General features: G+C 58.8%; 1 protein-coding gene across 5 annotated transcripts in view; it reads left to right on the top strand.

Annotated features, from left to right (window-relative positions):
- FLT4 (fms related receptor tyrosine kinase 4) overlaps positions 1–19,430 on the top strand; it is a 44,372-nt gene that overhangs the window by 10,491 nt on the left and 14,451 nt on the right. For 4 of the 5 annotated variants that reach the window (XM_086706617.1, XM_086706614.1, XM_086706609.1 and 1 more), the window contains exons 2-23: positions 4,450–4,546; positions 5,142–5,386; positions 5,583–5,695; positions 5,814–5,976; positions 6,193–6,332; positions 6,642–6,810; positions 7,089–7,206; positions 9,813–9,967; positions 10,133–10,295; positions 11,719–11,845; positions 12,919–13,027; positions 14,011–14,373; positions 14,654–14,800; positions 14,903–15,034; positions 15,197–15,303; positions 15,599–15,734; positions 16,187–16,291; positions 16,648–16,761; positions 16,938–17,026; positions 17,161–17,308; positions 17,815–17,909; positions 18,492–18,614. In XM_086706617.1, the coding sequence (XP_086562743.1) occupies positions 4,450–4,546; positions 5,142–5,386; positions 5,583–5,695; positions 5,814–5,976; positions 6,193–6,332; positions 6,642–6,810; positions 7,089–7,206; positions 9,813–9,967; positions 10,133–10,295; positions 11,719–11,845; positions 12,919–13,027; positions 14,011–14,373; positions 14,654–14,800; positions 14,903–15,034; positions 15,197–15,303; positions 15,599–15,734; positions 16,187–16,291; positions 16,648–16,761; positions 16,938–17,026; positions 17,161–17,308; positions 17,815–17,909; positions 18,492–18,614 (3,158 nt within the window). The remainder of the gene's footprint in view (positions 1–4,449; positions 4,547–5,141; positions 5,387–5,582; positions 5,696–5,813; positions 5,977–6,192; positions 6,333–6,641; positions 6,811–7,088; positions 7,207–9,812; positions 9,968–10,132; positions 10,296–11,718; positions 11,846–12,918; positions 13,028–14,010; positions 14,374–14,653; positions 14,801–14,902; positions 15,035–15,196; positions 15,304–15,598; positions 15,735–16,186; positions 16,292–16,647; positions 16,762–16,937; positions 17,027–17,160; positions 17,309–17,814; positions 17,910–18,491; positions 18,615–19,430) is intronic. The other variant, XM_086706608.1, reaches the window with a different exon arrangement.

Genomic DNA, 19,430 nt, shown 5'->3' with positions numbered 1-19,430 from the left:
GGGAAGGAGGAAGATAAGAGTACAGTGAGCTCACAGCAGGTGGCAGAAGAGGAAGCAGCCCTGCTCTCTGCCTGGAGCACCCACTGGTCCTATAACATGGAGGTCATGGGATGCCTTGACCAATGGCTCCATGAAGCAGGGGGTTGGAGGAGAAGGAGATCTGCACCCCAGAGGAAGGATGGATGAACTTGAGAGGAGAAGGCAGCAAGCAGAGCTTTTGCGGTGAAGGAGAATAGGAAAGGGGAAAGGGGACAGGCACAGGAAGCGAATAGAGGATCAAGGAATGGGTGGTGGCGGGTGGGGCAAGACTTGTTTATAGGATGGGAGATGGAGGTCTTGGCCTTGGGAGTGCGAGTGTCAGGGGGGTTCCAGGGCCCAGGTAGGGGGTGTAGAGTTTGGATGGGGAAAGATGATCTCCATATGATGGTTTTACTTCATTAATGCTGAGAGTGAGGGAGGAAAGAACACCTTGAACTTCAGTCTGAGGGCTCATTTAGGATCCATCTACAGGAAAAGAAGGGGGTGGGGCAATAGCACAGGGCTCTGGCTTTGCACTGTGTGCTGAGCCACTGAGGGCCATGGTGGTGCTGCAGGGATGGGGTGGAAGGTGAGAGGCAAGGAAAGGATCAGGATGATGGGCTGAAGGCCGCACTATGCCAGTAGACAAGGGCAAGGCCAGGGAGGGGCCTTGGGGGGGTGCCTTGGGGGGCCTTGCCTATGGGGAGGGGTCCCTGGACTGGGAGTTTTCATGAGGCTGAAGGACTTAGCAGAGGTGGCATAAGGGCACCTAGCAAGAGGAGATGGGGAGAGCAGGGCAAGGCAGGCACTTGGTGTAGTTTTCATGAGGACCAGATCCAGGGTGTGCCCAGGAAGTGAGTGGCTGAGAGGAGGAGGAAGGACAGTAGGGATGAAGACCACAAAGGCCAGGATGCTGGTGAGTCATCCACATGGATTCTGAAGTCATGGGGAATGGTGTGAGTTGTGGTTGCAGGAGCTGGAAAGCTAGGAGCAGAGAATGAAGGGAAGTCACCACGACAGCAGCTGATGACAGCTTTAGTGGGGAGTAGGTGGTACCATAAGAGAACAGAGGTGACCACAAGGAGTCCTTCATTGCCAGGTATGTGCAGTGGAGAGCAGTACTGCCCCAATGAGAGGGGTGGCTTCAGAAAGTCAGATTTCAGTTAAGGTTGAGGATGGTGAGGTCTACAGCAAAGTCTGCTGAGCATGCAGAGCCTGGTGGAAGTGAGTGAAGACAGGGGCACTGGAGACAAAGGAGAGGCTTGCACAGATGATAAAAGGGTTGGCAAGGAAAATGGATGGTCTGTCTGTTCAGTACAGTGATATGGATGCTTCCTTTGGTGGTACGGTGCCCTCTATGGAGGAAGATCCTACAGGCCTCATTCCCCATCCATCAATCCACTCCAACATCCACCTTTCCACCCACAATCTACCCACCCATCGACTCATCTACCCCCCAACCTACTCATCTACTCCCATCTACCTATCCACCCATATCCACCCATCCACCCTCCATTCACCAACCCTCTCGTCCATTCATCCTCCCACAGTCCACCCATCCATTCCACATCCACCCATCAACCCCCACCCATTCATCCACCCATCCACTCCTATCCACCCATCCACCCATCCACCCACAATCCACCCACCCATCTACCCATCTACCCCTCAACCATGCCCCATTCACCAATCCACCCTCCATCCATCAATCCACCCACCACTCATTCATCATTCCATCCATCCACTATCCATCTACCCACCATCAATCCATCCAACTATTCAGCCACCCATCCACCCTCCCATCTATCCACCCACACCCATCCATTTATTCACCTGATCATTCATCATCCATCTTACCATTCTTGAATCAATCCCCTCAATCTTCGGTGTACATCTCCTCTGAACTGAGCTTAGGAAGATCAATAAAATACAGCCTCTCTTCAGATGTGACCAGAAAACCACAAATCAGTCTGATAAATGTTCTAACAGCAGGAGCCCAGGAGGCAGAAGCTGCCTGAGTAATGATGATTGCCCCACCATAGGGAAGGGACATGTGAACTAGGCCCTGAAGAGGGGCTCTGCAGAAGGGAAGGAAGTACAAATGTCCAGGGTGAAAAGACAGGTGAAAGCAAAGACTTCAGGATATGAAAAGCCCGGCACTTTGCGACAATGGTGAGCACTCTGTGCCTCTCAGAGATGTGTCAGGAGATGAAGCTGGAGAGAAGGGCACTGGGCAGAAAGTCCTGGCATGCCCCTACTTTATCTTAGAAGCAAAAGCTTGCTGCCAAAGAAGCTGGGCTGACATCTGCCACAGCTCCTAGCCAGGGGTGCCAGGGGTGTGCCCTGGATGTGTACCCCAGAAAACGGGGCCCTGGGGGTCCCAAGGCAATGCTGTAGGCCTCACCACAGGGCATGCGCAAGCCTGGGGCAGGTGAGTGCTGGCTGCCATACTTCTCCTCTGGTGCCCACACACCAGCCTCAGGCCTCACCCCTAACTGATCCACTGGGAGGGCCCATCCTTTCTTCCCTCACAGGTCCAAACCCAAGCCCACTGACCTCCCTCTACTGTAGCTCAGAGGCCAGCCATCTGCTTGGTGTGGCTTTATTCACTTTCCACTACCTGGAAAATCCCATTTCTCCTTCAACACCCACCTCTCCTGGGATTTCTTCCTAGCCCCTAACCACCTGAGGGGAGGCTCCCTTCTGCAGGACACCCTCTTCCCACACCAGCCCTGGAGGTGTGCAATGGGGGCTAGTGTGCAGGGAGTGCTAACACTTGCCCTGGGGAGGGTGGAACTGGTGGCAGAGCCCACTGGTCTGAGTGTCAGGAGGGGGTACACCTTCAGGCTAAGGAGGGACTTTGCAGTGGTCACAGTGGCCAGACGGGGAGTTGCTTTCTGAGAGCAATGGTGCAGTCCAACTGGAGGTCCTCAGTTTCCCTGTCAGTACAATGAGACTAGATGCTCAGTAAGGGCCTTCTGCCTCTGCCCCACTGTGGTGTGGTGCCTAGAAGGTTTTGGCCAACAGGAGGCACGGAAGGGAAGGGGAGAGCCAGGCTCTGGCTAGTGGCCTTCTTGTCCACATGAGGCTTAAATGAAATCTGAGTGTACAGAGTGTGCTGTCCTACACCCTAGGGTGGGTCGGGGGTCAAGGGTTCAGGGTGGTGTAGAGCCAACTATAGTGGGGGTCCTCTAGGATCTGCATCCCACAATAAGCTGCCAGGGCGGGACACCTGGTATCAGGGAGGTGGGCAGGGAAGGACAGAGGAGCTGGACCTGTGGGTCAGTAGTGAGCTGTGCCCCTCAGAAGGACAGGGACATGGGACACGGTGGGTTGGGGGGAGGGGGGACAGGACACAGCCCTGGGCCTCCAGCCACGCAGTCCTCTCTTCCTGTTGTCTCACGATGGTCCTGGCAGGATGCATCTGCCAGAGTTCCAGGTCCAGAGCTCCCCCAAGGCCTGTTCCCACCCCTACCGGGATCTCACACACACACTCACACACGCCCATGGGCATGCACACATGGACATGTCAGACACACACATACACATCCACACACAAAGCCACACACACCACTTACACACCAGCCTCACAAACATGCAGATCCACGCCCCAGATACACACACACACACACAGACCCACACCTATGGGCATGTGCACACATAGGCACATGCTGTCCTGCTGAAAGGAGAATGGGGGCAAGAAGCTGCATGAGCAGCAGGGCAGCAGGAGGGTTTTCAAAGCAGAGTTATTTGTGTGTTTGGGGTCAAGCCCTGTGGGAAGGATGGAGGAACGAGGCAAGGGGTGTGGGGGGATGCTGGGGCAGCCAGAGGGGGCTGCGAGGGTGGACAGAAGCAGATAGAGCCAAGGACATAGGAGGCAAACTCCATGAGACCTGGGAGAGGGTGAGGTCATGGGCAGAGTTTGCAGCAGGGGCAGTGGAGGCCCTTGGTTCTGGGCATTTGGGAAGGGTCTACACTGTGCATGTAAGGACCCCCTTACAAGCAGAGGCCGTGTGTCTGGGGTTTAGGAGGGAAAGCCCTTCATATAGTCATGTGGGGGTCACCATGCCAAGGTGACACACTCCAGGCCTCCCCCAATTTAGAGTAAGGCCTGTGGTCTCTCCCATCAACTTCATGTCGGCAGCCCAGCTTATGTGAGTTTATGGGGCCAGAGACTGGGATTCAGTCAGGTCACAGCTCACTGGGGGCTGGGCCCAGTCTGTTGCCAGGGACAAGGGCAAGGGGCAGCCTGAGGTAGAGATCCCTGGTTGTCTTGGGGCCTGGAAGGTGCTGCCTGGGGCCAAGAGCTGAGGCAGCCCTGCCGTAGAGAGGGGTATGCTCTTGTGGGCAGGGAAGGCCCATCAGTCCCAGACTGACATCACCATGTGAACTCATGATCCAGCGCCATACTAACCCTGTCTCCCACCCCAGGTCTGGCAAGTGGCTACTCCATGACCCCCCCAACCCTAAACATCACGGAGGAGACATACATCATTGACTCCAGTGACAGCCTATCGATCTCCTGCAGGTACTCATACCTCAGCCAAGGGATCAGGGGCCCGGGTCCCTCCTACAGAAGTCCAAGGCAGGAGATGGTAGAGGAGAACCTGGAAAGCAGTCCCTCCCAAGGGCAAAGGGACCTCAAGGCTTTGTGGGGCTCCCTGGTTGCCTGGGTGTGGGTTCCTGGAGGCATAGACCATCCCCTGCCCTGCAGACATGCTACACCTGCTCCCACCACAGATCGATTACCCTGCACCCACCCTTGGGTCACTCCTCACTGACCCCAGGCCACTCCATGCCCCAAGTTACCCTGCATGGACCCCAGGTTCCCTACACCCACCCCCAGCCACCCTCCATTGGCTCCAGGCCTCCTATCCTCCCTGCAGCCCTAGGAATGATTTGCAGGCTTCTTTGCAAGCCGGCCTGCAATATGTGGGCCCAGGAGCCATGCAAAGGCCCCCAAGGGCCTTGAGGAGCACCCTGCCCTGGGCTGGGTCCATGGGCTGTTCCAACGTCGGGGTGAGACAAGCTATAGGCAAGGCTTGACTTCTGGGAAGGCTCCACAGGGATTGTGCCCTAGAGTTGCAGCAGGAACCCCCTTGTCCTTTCGTGTCCTCTGTCAGGGGGCAGCACCCCCTCGAGTGGGCCTGGCCAGGGGCTCACGAGACACCAGCCACGGGGGAGAAGGACGGTGAGGACACAGGGGTTGTTCGAGACTGCGAGGGCACGGACACCAGGCCCTACTGCAAGGTGCTGCTGCTGCCCGAGGCCCACGCCAACAACACGGGCAGCTACCGTTGCTACTACAAGTACATCAAAGCCCGCATAGAGGGTACCACCGCGGCCAGCACCTATGTGTTCGTGAGAGGTGAGGGCACCCAGAGCAGCTGGCCCCGCGGCTGCCCAGGAGGCACGGGCAGGGTGCTGGATCCTGGAGAGGCATCCAGCAGCTGCACCCCCAGCCCCAACCTGCGCACCCTTTGGGCGCCACCCAGGGCCCCTTGCCTGGGTAGAAAACCCCTAAGCCCTGCCTTCCCCGCCCACAACCTGCCCCCTCTCCTCAGACTTGGAGCAGCCGTTCATCAACAAGCCAGACACGCTTCTAGTCAACAGGAAGGATTCCATGTGGGTGCCCTGCCTGGTGTCCATCCCTGGCCTCAACGTCACGCTGCGATCGGTACAGCCCCCATCCCCAACCCCACCCCAGGATCTGGCCCTCCTGTCTCTGTCACTGGAAAAAGAGTTCCCCGGTCTGGCCAGGAGGAAGTGAGCTGACAGCCACCATGTCTCTGCAGCAAAACTCAGCACTGCGGCCTGATGGGCAGGAGGTGGTGTGGGACGACCGCCGGGGTATGCGGGTGCCCACACCACTGCTGCGCGACGCCCTGTACCTGCAGTGTGAGACCACCTGGGGTGGCCAGGCCTTCCTGTCCAACCCGTTCCTCGTGCACATCACAGGTAGGGGCTGCCCTGCGCTGCAGGCCCTCCTCCTGCCCCACCTGGGAACCCCTGCCCATGTCCTGGGGGGACTGCAGGAAGCGGATGGGGGATCCCCCAATTCCTGCTAATGGGGCTATAGGTGCCACAGCTGGTCTCATCGGGCACCCTGTGCCCTACACCCTGTATGTGCCATCCTGTGAAGGGTGTGGGGGTCACTGTGCATGTCTCCTCCAGGCAACGAGCTCTATGACATCCAGCTGTTCCCCAAGAAGTCGCTGGAGCTGCTGGTTGGGGAGAAGCTGGTCCTGAACTGCACTGTGTGGGCCGAGTTCAACTCAGGTGTCACCTTTGACTGGGACTATCCAGGGAAGCAGGTGAAGCCAGCAGCCCGGCCAGGGCCATACTGGAACCATCCCCCGGAGTCCCCATTCACTGCCCACACTGTCCCCAGGAGTGTCCATCACTGCCCACCCCCACCCTGGCCTGGTGCACACTGGCCTCTGAATAGAGGGTCCTGCCCCAAGAGCCCCTGTCTGATAGCAAAGTTTTCCTACCCCAAGGAAAACTCTGGGTCTGGGTCCAAGGCTTCCAGAGTCCCTGCTAGGCTGGGATATGTGCCTTTGGTGCTCAGTTCTGCCAGAACCCACCTGCTCTGACCCTGGGCTTCCCCTGGGCGTGGGCAGGCAGAGCGGGGTAAGTGGGTGCCAGAGCGGCGCTCCCAGCAGACTCACACAGAGCTCTCCAGCATCCTGACCATCCACAACGTCAGCCAGCATGACCTGGGCCCGTATGTGTGTGAGGCCAACAACGGCATCCAGCGATTCCGAGAGAGCACTGAGGTCATTGTGCATGGTATGGCGTGGGGCTGAGTCGGGTGTCAGTCATCAAGCCTGAGGAACAAGGGTCCATGTGCAGTGTGGGCGGAGGTCAGAGGTCAGGGTGCACCTGAGCAGTGTAGAGTCCAGCCAGAGGGAAGGGAGGGTAATGAGTGGACCCCAGAGGGCAGGGCGAGCCCCAGTCTGCAGGCATCTGTCCTCTGGGGGGTGCCAGACCACAGCTGGGAGTCCCTGGGCAGGGCTGGGTCAGTGACTCCAGGCCCCGGCTTTACACTGATGCCTCCCATCTGGCAGAAAAGCCCTTCATCAGCGTCGAGTGGCTCAAGGGTCCTGTCCTGGAGGCCACCGCAGGAGATGAGTTGGTGAAGCTGCCTGTGAAGCTAGCAGCGTACCCCCCGCCGGAGTTCCAATGGTACCAGCCCTGGCCCCTGCCTCTTGCTACCCACCAGGTCCAACAAGGCGGGAAGGGCAGCATCCTCCCCATCAAGGGTCTGTGCCCTGAGACCCCTATGGGGACTCCCCTCTGAAGACACTCTAAGGAACATGCACCTAAGACAATATTTAAGCCAGAGGGAAAGTTATCTCTGGTTGCTTCTAAGCTACGAAAGCTTGCAAACACCAGCCTCCTGTTATCAGTGGGTGTGGTGGGCACAATGTAGGGCTTTATCCAACTGATTCCTGCAACTGCTCAGTGTCCCTGAGGGCCCTGCCAGCTGAAGGATGTCACAGAGCTTGGGCCTGCCCTACAGCAGTGGCTTTGGGTTTCTTAGGCCTCCCTCTGAACAGGTTACCACCGCCAGGACCCTCCTATCCATGAGTTCAGAGATGCCACACAGTTTCCACAGACTGTTGTAGGGCCAGGCTCTGGGCTGGGCCTGAGCTGTGTGGCAGAAAGCAAGAGTTTCCAGGAGGCCCACAGACTCCAGAGCCCCAGCTCTGGTCTGTGACCCGAGAAGGCCTCCCCTTCAGGATGTATTAAGGGTCAGTGAGGGGGAGGGTCCCTCAGTGGTGGCTCCGCCCTTGCTATGTGCTCCCAGAGAGCTCCCTAGGAGCTCAGGTTGTCACAGCATCCCCCTCCACACACACACACACCCTTGGGTCATCTGAGCAATCAGTGCAGTCCAACCCTGGGATGTCACACTCTAGCCTGACCCCCATTGTACACATGGAAACAGAGGTGGGGGAAGGGGAAGGGCATTCCTACCTGAGCACTAAGCCTCCTGGGAGAACTCTGCTTCATCCTTTCCCAGCTGGCCAGAGAAACCCTGCCCTTCCCAGACCAGGGCACCTCCCTCCAGGCAGGATCACCTTTTCTGAAAGCCTGGAGCTGGGCAAGCAGGGGCCCCAGACATTCTCAGCTGGGATGTCACTGTGCTGGCTGTCCCAGGCTGGAAGCAGGCTTCTCCTGGGAGGGCCTCAGGATGCTGTGGGCCTGGGCCTTGTATAACCCTACCTCTAAGGCCATAGGCTTTGTGGTCCATTAGCAGTACCTGGTAGAGGACAGGGTCTTAAAAGGCACTGATGCAGCCTGGAGCCTCCCTTACATATCAGCCTCCTGGAGATACCTGGGGCTCTGTCCCCTGCTCTCCAAGGCCAGCAAGACTGACCCATCCAGGGTCTGGCCCAGACCTGGGGCTCAGGCAGCTGGCTGCCTCTCATCATTCCCACTACATCTAGTTTTTCTCCTCTCACCTGGCCAACACCTGCCTCTAAGAAGTGCTCAGCTGGGCCCATTGTCCATTGAGACACCTGCCCCCAGGCACAGTAGCCACCACAGCCCCACAAGGGTCTATTCTTCTAGGCTGTCATGTGATGGCTATGAGTAAGTGAATGGATAGAGATCTAGTGGACAGACAGGCTGGCCCTCAGCTCCTGAAGCACCCTTTGTGTCCAGCACAGTGCTGACACCACAGGCTGTAACTCAGTTCAACCTCATGACCCCTGCAAAAAAGTGCATTTTGTTTCCCCGGTTTTCAGATGATGACATTGGGGGCTTGGGGCCATGAAGGGGGTTGCCGAAGATCACAGACGCAGCAGGAGGCAGACTCAGAATTTTGCACCAGAGCCTGGCAGGCCACATGGCCTCAGGTCTGCCCTGCCCTGTCCTGCTGTGTGACCCTGGATGACTCATGCTCCTCCCCTACATCCCCCCTCACTGTTGGTCTCTGACCAAGGGTGTGCCTCTCCCGCACCACTCTGGCTGAATACCAGGGGAAGCCACCTGCGTGAGGGAGGACCATTTCCAGGTAGAGTGTGGGTTGCAGAGGCAGCTGCCAGCAGCACTCCCAGGTCAGGCCTGGGGAGGAACCACATCTATTTGCATGTACACTGAACACCGATGTGTATTTCTCTAAGTGTAGGGACATAGCAGTAAAGGGGACAGTGTGAGGAGAAGCAGGCAGGGAGAAGCAGGGCAGAGGGCAGGAGCTGGTTCATAGGACAGTAGGCAAAGTTTTGTCTAATAAGTATTTGAATGTAGGAGAGAGGGAGCCATACAGGTGTCTAGGGGACCGAGCATCCAAGCAAGGAGAAGGACAGCAAATACAAAGGCCCCAGGTGGGAGTGTGGGGGCAGCAAGAAGACCCAGCATCTGAAAAGCTCCAGGAAGGGCAGAGCTGGGGTCAGAGAGTGAGGCAGAGCCCCCATGCGGTAAGGGTCTGGTCTGTGCTACTGGAGGACTGCACTTCTGGTCCTTCCCAGTACATACCATTGAAGTCTGTGAGAGACAGTGCGGCCTGGAGACCATCCCCATAGCCTCCAGGTCACCTGCTCTCCATGCAGAGTCAGCAGCTGCCCCAGCCTGAAGCCCTGCCGCCCTTCCCAGCAGCCTCCTGGTCTGGTCCAGGAGGGGTCTCTCACTCCAGCCTGGCCCATCAGGACTCTGGCACCAGCCTCTTCCTGCCTCCCCTGACAGTCTACTGCAGTTATCCTGTAGGGGCCTGGCTGTGGCAGGGAAGGGATGCTAGGACAGGGCAGGCGTTGGTCCACGTGAGCCCCTGAACTCCCTTCTCGGGCCAGGTACAAGGACAGAAAGTCAGTGTCCGGGCGCCATAGTCCGCATGCCCTGGTGCTCAAGGAGGTGACGGAGGCCAGTGCAGGCATCTACACCCTCGCCCTGTGGAACTCTGCGGCCGGCCTGCGGTGCAACATCAGCCTGGAGCTGGTGGTGAACGGTACAGGGGCGGGACGGGAGAAGGGACGGTGCAGGGTGAGCTTCCTAGAACAAGACAGGGGACTCTGCTGTCCCTGGGTGGACTCTACAGGAAGGGGCACATCTTGAGTAGAGAATGGTGGGCACGGCAGGGGCCTGCTGACCAGCTGTCTGCTTGTGTCCCCAGTGCCCCCCCACATCCACGAGAAGGAGGCCTCCTCCCCCAGCACCTACTCCCGCCACAGCCGCCAGGCCCTCACCTGCACTGCCTATGGGGTGCCCCCTCCTCTCAGCGTCCAGTGGCACTGGAGGCCATGGACCCCCTGCAAGACCTTCACCCAGCGCAGCCTGTGAGTGTGGCTCCAGCCTGTCTTTCCCTGCTTCCCAGCTCCATCCTCAACCTGGGCTGGGTCCCCCACTCACGGCCCGCACTCCTCCCCAGAGTCCTGCTTTAAACTCGAACCCTACCGCCATTCCCTGACCTTACCTCACCTGAGCAAGGCTCAGAGCCTCCTTAGTATCCATCAGGCTGGGCTGCACATGGGATGGTGCAGCTGCCACCCACCACCTTGAAATGAAAGCCCCCAAGACACATAACTGCATCATCCAGGAGGACAAAGGGAACTGGGCACCAAGTGGGCAGACGTGAGCTAGTTTTATGAGACTTGTATTGAGCACTGGGGCACACCAATCATGCCCAGTTAACTTTTTCTGAGAAGTGTTCACGATGACCCCTTATAGAGGAAGAAACTGAGGATCAGAGAAGGGTCCTGACTTTCCCAAGGTCACGGCTGTAAGCAGCAGAGCCTGCCCGCCCAACTGAGGAGCCATGCGCCCCTACACGGGAGCTGGGTACCAGGAGGACAGACAGACCAAGGAGCTTGCTGAGAGCAGGGACAAATTGGACAAGCAGGGGATGGGAGAAGAGGGTGCCAAGGTAGCCAGCGGTCTGGAAGGCACTAGGGAGCAGTGAAGGGCACGGAGTGGGGGGGCTCACAGGTCACATTTGCCATTGAGCAAGAGATCCTTGTGGGCAGGGTGGAAGGGCACAGGCTAGGGAAGGATGGAGGCTGGGAACCCAAGGAAGTGACAGAGAAGCTGCACCAGGAAAGGGGCTATAGCGACAGGACCATCAATGGTGGAGGCTCGGTAGGGGTGGCCGGCTGCATCCAAGGCTCATAAGAGATTCTTCTAGACCACGAGGCCCTTCCAAATTTGCTTCCCTCTGATGTTTCTACCTTTTTGCTCTAGGCCAACTGACAGAACCCTAGGGTCCCACTCTGCTCTGCTGGGGGTAGACAAGAGCCTCCCTTGGGACCCCAGACCCATATCCCAACAAGGGACTAAAGGTGCTGGGGTCACACCCAGCCCAGGAAGGGGCCACAGCTCTGGAAGGAGGAGGGGGCTTCTTAGAACAAAAGTGTTGACTCTGCTGCCCCTGGGAGATCTAGGAATGGGATGCAGGAAGGGACACATCTTGAGTAGGGGGTGGTGGGCACAGCAGGATAGAGGGGGCCATGAGGCCACAGGTATGTGCTGCTCCGCAGGCAGCAGGCCTCGGCCTTTGGGGAAGGCTGTGTCTGGCAGCCTTCACAGGATAGGTTGTTACGGGACCATAAGCATAAAGAGTGGAAGATAGTGTTCCAGAAACAAAGCCCCAATCCCCACACGTGTGAGCAGATGACCCTGAGTATGACAAAGTCTCGACCCCCACCCTCTGTGGGGCCTTCCCTGCCCATATCCTGACCTGACCTGGCCCCCTCTTGCTCCCAGCAGCCGGCGGCAGCAGAGAGACCACATGCCACAGTGCCGTGACTGGAGAGAGGTGACCACACAGGATGCAGTGAACCCCATTGAAAGTCTGGACACCTGGACCGAATTTGTAGAGGGGAAGAATAAGGTATGCGTCAGCCATGCCACTGATAGGGGAGGAGAAGGCAGGCAGAGAGGAGCCCTCTCCTGGCCTCCTCCACTTCCCCTAGGCCTGCCGAGCTCTGACAGTTGGTGGTCTTTCTGCAGTGTCTCTGGGCTTCAGCTCCCCTTCCTGCACGTGGATTGGGGGGGGGGGGGGGGACCTCCAGCTTCTTCCTAGACAGAGAAGCTTAGATTCAAGGCAGCCCTTCCAGGCCCTGGGCCCCAGCCACCCACAGGCTCCAGGGCTAGGAGGGTTAGGCCTGGAGTCAGCTAGGTCTCCACCGAAGGCAACTGAGCCTCTGGCCCAGCCTGGGGGCAATGCCTAGAAGAGGCCAGGCGGGGGAAGGGACTGAACAAAGGCACCCACTTCCTACGGTCACTTCCTGTTTTCCTACACACCTCCAGAGCCTCTTCCTGTTCCAGGCCTGGCCAGGAAGTGCCCAGCTTGGAATGGGGGGTGGTGGTGTTTGGATGGTAGGCAGGGCCTATGGCCCTCTCCTCCCCCAGCCTCCAAGCTTCCTATTCCCCAGGCCAGAGTCCTTCAGGCCAGTCCTATTCCAGACCTGGGACCCATTCCCTCCCCTTGCCACCATCCAGGGCCCAGAGAGAGGTGCTGTGAGCAGCCCTGGGGTGAATGTGACACATCGCAAGGGTCCCACACAGTGACCAGCTGCTGGCCTTGCTCCACACCATGAATCCTAGCCCTGGCTTGGACCGCCCCAGTGCTAGACTGGGTCTGTCCCCTCCTCCTCAACATGGCCACAGCCTCAGCCTATCTACACCCAGAGGTCTCTGTAGCCCTGCCTAATGCTGCCCTCTGACCTCAGCCACAGCTGATGCTGTTCATAGCTTCGTCCTTGACTTTTCCAGAGAGCCACTTCTGCTGTGCAAAGGCTTCACCTTCTGCTCCCCACCTGGTCCTGTCTCTGAGCTTGGTCCCCTCCAGCTCCAGGCCTCAGTGATCCCCACTACTCTGCTGGGCACAGCTGCCTCCTTGCAGAAAGGGAGGAAGGTCAGGGTGGGATGAACTTGGGCAGGAAATGCTTGTGTTCTGCTTAGACGGTGAGCAAGCTGGTGATCCAGGATGCCAACGTGTCTGCCATGTACAAGTGCATGGTCTTCAACAAAGTGGGCCAGGACGAGCGGCTCATCTACTTCTACGTGACCAGTGAGTGACTTGCACAGGCCTGGGTGGAGTCAGGAACCAGCGGGCACAGGAGGAAGGAGAGAAGGCCTGGAAGAGGATAAGGAGCCCAAGTTGGGCCCACTGAGTTTCTGATGATGTCAGGCACCCGGGAGAGACATCAGGGGCCCAGTGGGCCCCTGGGTCTGGGTGGGAGGGATAGATTTGGAGGTCATCAGCATATGAACTGGGGTGCCGGTCCACTGGGATGGAGTGGCACCCTTTGCCCCCAACCCTGGAGGCACCTCCCCACTGGTGCTCCTCCCACCCCCTTCCCACACCGCAGCTGGCTCACATGTACATGTTTCCTGGGGGAAAAAGGTCTGTAGTTTCCTCAGATTTTCAGATGTTTTAGTGCCCCAGTTATGCTCAGAAGCCTATTAAAGGACAGTCACTGTGCCCAGGCATGTAGATAAGGGCACCTCGAAGAGAGATGGGGCCAGAGAGGACACCCTGCGGGAGGGAGGGGGGAGAGGAGCCCACAGGAGCCTGACAAGGAGTGTGACCAAGGGACAAAAGGAAATCAGGAGCGAGGCATCGCCACAAGCTAATGAAACAATGAGATTGTTTCAAGGAGGGGATAGTGGTGGAGTGTGATCAGCAGCGAGGGAGGATGGGACAGGACGGCACCAAGTGTGCAGACAAGGACCCCACTGATGGTCCGGGCTCCCAGGAGCAGTAGGGACAGCAGTGGGGCTGGGGTTTATCCAATAGAGAGCTAGAAGGATGACAGGCAGGAAATGGTGGGGCTGACTTCAGGGAGCCAGTCCCACTGGTCAGTGTTAGGGAGAAGGGGCATGAAGGGGGCTCTCCCTGGTGGTGCACCCGGCCCAAATACACGTGATGCACCCTCTTTGTCGAGAGCTGAGTCCAAAGAGAGCTGGGAAAGGGAGAGCGAGCACCGGGACAGGCAGGTAGGTGCGCCAACTCTGGGTGCAGTGTCACAGAGGTTCCTCCTCCCTCCCCAGACATCCCTGACGGCTTCAGCATAGTATCCGAGCCATCCGAAGAACCCCTAGAGGGCCAAGACGTGCGCCTGAGCTGCCGGGCGGACAACTACACCTACGAGAATCTGCGTTGGTACCGCCTCAACCTGTCCACGCTGCACGATGCGCACGGGAACCCACTGCTGCTCGACTGCAAGAACGTGCACCTCTTCGCTACGCCGCTGGCAGCCAGCCTGGAGGAGGCGGAGCCAGGGGCGCGCCACGCCACACTCAGCCTGACCATCCCCCGCGTGGCTCCAGAGCACGAAGGCGATTACGTATGCGAGGTGCAGGACCGTCGCAGCCACGACAAGCACTGCCACAAGAAGTACCTGTCAGTGCAGGGTGAGGCGGGCAGGGCTGCAGGAGAGGGCTGGCGGTGTTTCCCCAAGAGCCTTTCTCCCCTCCCAGAACGCGCCTGAGCCGCCACTGAGGTTCCTCCTCCCCACCCCCGCCCCTGCTGTGGAGGTCCACAGCCCTCCCACTCTGCGCTCAAACCCGATCCTTCCTTGAGCTTCGCACAATCCGTCCCCACTCTCTGCTCCCAGCCCTGCGAGACCCTTTCCCGGAATGCCCTGAGGCTTTCTGCAGCGCCACTTAGCTCGCTCTCGACCCCCACCCTCAGCCCTGGAAGCCCCGCGGCTCACACAGAACTTGACCGATCTCCTGGTGAATGTGAGCGACTCTCTGGAGATGCGGTGCCCCGTGGCAGGGGCGCACGTGCCCAGCATCTTGTGGTACAAAGACGAGAGGCTACTGGAGGAAGAGTCCGGTAAGCGGTGGATCCAGGCGAAGGGCAGGGTGCAGAGAGAGGCTATCCAGGTCAAGGGCCCAGACCCAAAATGAACTCGAACCTCCACCCCACCCCATACAGGAATCTACCTGGCAGACTCCAACCAGAAACTGAGCATACAGCGCGTGCGTGAGGAAGACGCGGGACGCTATCTGTGCAGCGTGTGCAACGCCAAGGGCTGCGTCAATTCCTCCGCCAGCGTGGCCGTGGAAGGTCCAACCTCCCCATTGCACCCTCCCGCCCACCTGCCACCCGCACTTGACGCCTTCTCATAGTCACCTCCCTCAAGTTGTGCCCGCCAGTCAGGGCGCTTCTCGCAGGGTGCATCCCCCTCCCAAAACACACACACAGAGTAGCCCCTTTCTGCCCACTCAGGCTCCGAAGATAAAGGCAGCATGGAGATCGTGATCCTTGTCGGCACCGGGGTCATCGCTGTCTTCTTCTGGGTCCTCCTCCTCCTCATCTTCTGTAACATGAGGAGGGTGAGCGTTTCTCCCCCAACTGAGCCTCTCCACCGCTCCTTGTGGGGTCTCTCTACACCATGCACCGCGTGTAAGATAAGAAATAAAATCCTCATCCGTCCTGGCTCACCTGGAAGCCTCACCTCCTAGGAAGCCTCTCAGACCCCTCCATGCTGGGCTCTTACACCACCAGAGGCTGTCAGTCTGTCCCCTCCTTGCCTGAGAGTCCCAAAGGAGATCCCATCTGTCCTGGGGAAAGTTTTACCCAAGACCGTGGTGTGGCCAAATCAGTGAGTCGTCCCCACCCCCACCCCAGCCAGCCCATGCAGACATCAAGACAGGCTACCTGTCCATCATCATGGACCCTGGGGAGGTGCCTCTGGAGGAGCAGTGTGAATACCTGTCCTATGATGCCAGCCAATGGGAGTTCCCCCGGGAGCGGCTGCACCTCGGTGAGGCGATCGCCCAGCCTGCCCCACCCACGCTATCCTGCCTGCACAGATGGGCTTCAGCCTCTGAAGTGCTGAAATCCCTCCATTCTCAGGCCAGAAAGTCATGCCTGGCCCCCACCTGGCCCAACCTGCCCATCTGGGCGTGCATCCCAAGAACTTTGGCCAGGGCTCTCAGTTCTCAGGCCCCCCGGGGTCACTTCCTGCAGCTCTGAGCTGGGTGGGCCCATCGCACCTGCTGGGAGAGGATGCAGGGCCTTCCTGTCAGCTTCTCCTCTCCCTCTCTTCCCGCTCCTGGTCTCAGTGCTCTTCCTGTTTGGCAGAGAGGCGCCCTCTCCTCCCCCTCCTGGGCCTTCCTTCCTTCCTGGCCCCTCACAAGGGTTGCCCCTGCTGCCCATCCCTCTTCACCCTCACCCTCATACAGCTCACCTGGAGCCGGCTCCCTGCCCCCACAGGGAGAGTTCTCGGCCATGGGGCCTTCGGGAAGGTGGTGGAAGCCTCGGCTTTTGGAATCAACAAGGGCAGCAGCTGTGACACTGTGGCAGTGAAAATGCTGAAAGGTGTGGAGTCTGCGGGTCAGGAGGTGGTGGGAACGGTGAGGGGCAGCAGTTCTGGGTGGGCTGGCAGAGCTGTGGTGCAGAAGGGGAAACTGAGGTTCAGAGCCAGAGCCTGACCCAGGGTTCTTCATGGAGGCCTGAGGCTTGGATCCGAGTCATGCTTCCCAATCCCACCCGAAACTCCAGCCTCAAAGAGGCGAGCAGGACGAGCTGGGGACTCTACGCCCTCACGCGCGAGAGCTCTAGCTGCACTTTAGCTAAGCCGGTGGTGGGGAAAGGGACGCGCACGGACTAGGGGCCGGGTCCGGGGAGGGAGGCGGCAGGCCGGACACCCCACGAAGCCCCCATATCCCCTCCAGAGGGCGCCACAGCTAGCGAGCACCGAGCCTTGATGTCGGAGCTCAAGATCCTAATCCACATTGGCAACCACCTCAACGTGGTCAACCTCCTGGGGGCGTGCACCAAGCCAAATGGTGAGGAGCTCGTGCCCCACCCCTCCCCTTCCCCTGAGAGGAGGGGCCTGCTGGGCTTGGTATGGGCGGGGCCGGTCCGGGGCGGGGCAGGAGGACTGAGGAGTGAGGCATTGCTGTGGTGCCCGCCCTCCACCTTGCCGTCGGTCCCCGAGCGCCGCGCTCTCGCCCTGCTCTAGGCCCCCTCATGGTTATCGTGGAGTTCTGCAAGTACGGCAATCTCTCCAACTTCTTGCGTGCCAAGCGGGAGGCCTTCAACCCCTATGCTGTAAGTGGGCGCCCTACCAGTGGCCCGAGCTCTGCCGGGTACCCGAAGGATGCCAAGGTGGGCTAGAGGGTGGGGGAGCGCCACTGCCGCGGGTGGCGGAGCGCCCCCCCGAGACCCACTTTGTTCATACCTAGGAGAAGTCCCCTGAGCAGCGAAGGCGCTTCCGCGCCATGGTGGAAGGCGCCAAGGCTGACCGGAGGCCAGGAAGCAGCGACAGGGCCCTCCTCTCCAGGCTCCTGATCGGCAAGGGCGGGGCAGGACGGGCCCCTCCGGTCCAAGAACGTAAGAGCCTGGCTTCCCCTTGCCCAGAGAAGTCTGACTGGCATGATGATACCCATGATCAGGGGACTGTGAGATAAGCTGGCCTCACTTGGGCCCTCCTGAAGGGGCTTACATGGGAGAGTGTGTAATGGGCTTTTCCTTTGGAAGGGAAGACACCACAGGGGCAGTTTCCAGAGGCTTGACATTTGATTCGTGCATCATTGAATGTACAGACATTTGCCTTCCAGACAAGGGTGGGAACAAACAGGAAGAAGTAGCAGGTGCAAAGGCCTGTGATGCAACAACATTCACCGCTCTGGGAGTAGATAGTGGGTGCCACAGAGATAGTGGATGCTGAGGGGCAGGAGAAGGGGCCCACACACCAGTGAGCTAGTGCCAGGGGCTTCAGGGGCCCAGCCAGGAGGGATACAGCCAGGGTTGGTGAACAAATGCTCCCTTTGGGGAGCGGTGGAAGATAGGAGTTGTGGAAGGGGCCCCTCATGAGCCCGCCTCACTCCATTGTGCAGCCCGGGACCTGTGGCTGAGCCCGCTGACCATGGAAGACCTTGTCTGCTACAGCTTCCAGGTGGCCCGAGGGATGGAGTTCCTCGCTTCACGCAAGGTGACTGTCCCAGCAGGCCCCTCAGAAGGGAGAAAGGTGCAGACCTACCAGCACACCAAGACACACACTGTCCTAGCTCACCCCACAGTGATGCTATGGTCAGGGGATGTTTCTCCCACTTTGCAGAGGAGGAAACTGACACCAGAGTGTGAGAGTGATTTCCCAAGATCTCTAGCTATCAGCAGCGGAACTGGATGTGGAATCTGTCCCACTCCACAGCCTCTTCTGCTGCCCCCAAAGTTCCATGAGCCCCTGGAGAGTCTCAGGGGAGCAAGAAATCTATCCCCAAGGGGTACCTGAATGGTTCAGCTGGTTAAACATCTGACTTCAGCTCAGGTCATGATCTCATGGTTTGTGGGTTCGAGCCCCACATCAGGCTCTGCACTGGCAAGGAGGCTGCTTGGGATTCTTGCTCTCTCCTCTCTCTCTGCCCCATCCCTCTCTCTCTCTCCCTTCTCTCTCTCTCAAGATAAATAAATAAAATTTGAAAGATTAAAAAAAAAGAAAGAGCAGGACTCGGGCATGGGTGGGCCCCAGGGACCTGTGCTGACCACCCCTCCTCACACCTCCTCGTGCCCCTAGTGTATTCACAGAGACCTGGCTGCTCGGAACATCTTGCTGTCAGAAAGTGATGTGGTGAAGATCTGTGACTTCGGCCTGGCCCGCGACATCTACAAAGACCCTGACTACGTGCGCAAGGGCAGCGTGAGTGCAGGCCACAGAGGGAGGGCAGCCAATGGGGGCATGGAGCTCCTATCCAGGAGCCAGGTGGGGAACTCACAGCCATCTACATGGCAGGCCTGAGAACCTATAGGGACCTTAGAGGCCCCACCAGGGCACATGAGGCAGGGGAGTAGAGACAGGAGCTGAAGAGCAGGGACCGTGGTGTTCCAACTAGAGCTTGTGTTTGGCCCCATGTCCTTGTCCAGTAGGTGGACACTGACTGACTCCACATGCTTGCCCTGCAGAGGTGGACCCTGAATGGTGGAGGGTAGTCACAGAAAAGTTTGTGTGTGCTGGGTGCAGTGTGTGTCTCATTGGTGGCACTCAGAGGCAGCCAGGCAAGCACTAATTTAGGGGTTTGTCCCCCGGAGGAGAAAGGAAGATGCTTGGAGAGGGACCAGTGGGCGAGATGGGTCTAGGCTGTGATGGGCCACCCTGATAGCATAGCCACCATGCAGAAAGATTTTGCCCTTCATTCTCGCTCACGGGTGAGTAGAGGGGGCTGGAGGGGAGAGTCCAGTGTGCCTTCCAGAAGCCCCCTCTGCAGGCCGTGAGGAAAGGGGAGCAGAGGTGCTGAGGTGAAGGCAGAGGTCAGTCAGAAGGAGCTGTGGCCCTCAGGGCTCCCAGGTAGAGGCCACAAGAGGTTAGAGAGACAGATGATGGGGAAGGCACATCAGGAGCTACAAGAGGAGTGGTCAGGGGTGATGCCAGGCATCCAGTGGCTACCCAGTGAGCAGATGAGGAGATGAAGTGAGGATGGTGAGGGGGTGCAGGGTCCCGGTTCCGCTAGAGGCTGGG

This window comes from Puma concolor, chromosome A1 (genome assembly GCF_028749965.1).
Source record: "Puma concolor isolate L17-30 chromosome A1, mPumCon1.1.hap2, whole genome shotgun sequence".
NCBI lineage: Eukaryota > Metazoa > Chordata > Mammalia > Carnivora > Felidae > Puma > Puma concolor.
The sequence above is the reverse complement of the archived record's forward strand: the minus strand, read 5'-3'. Positions and strand labels throughout refer to the sequence as shown.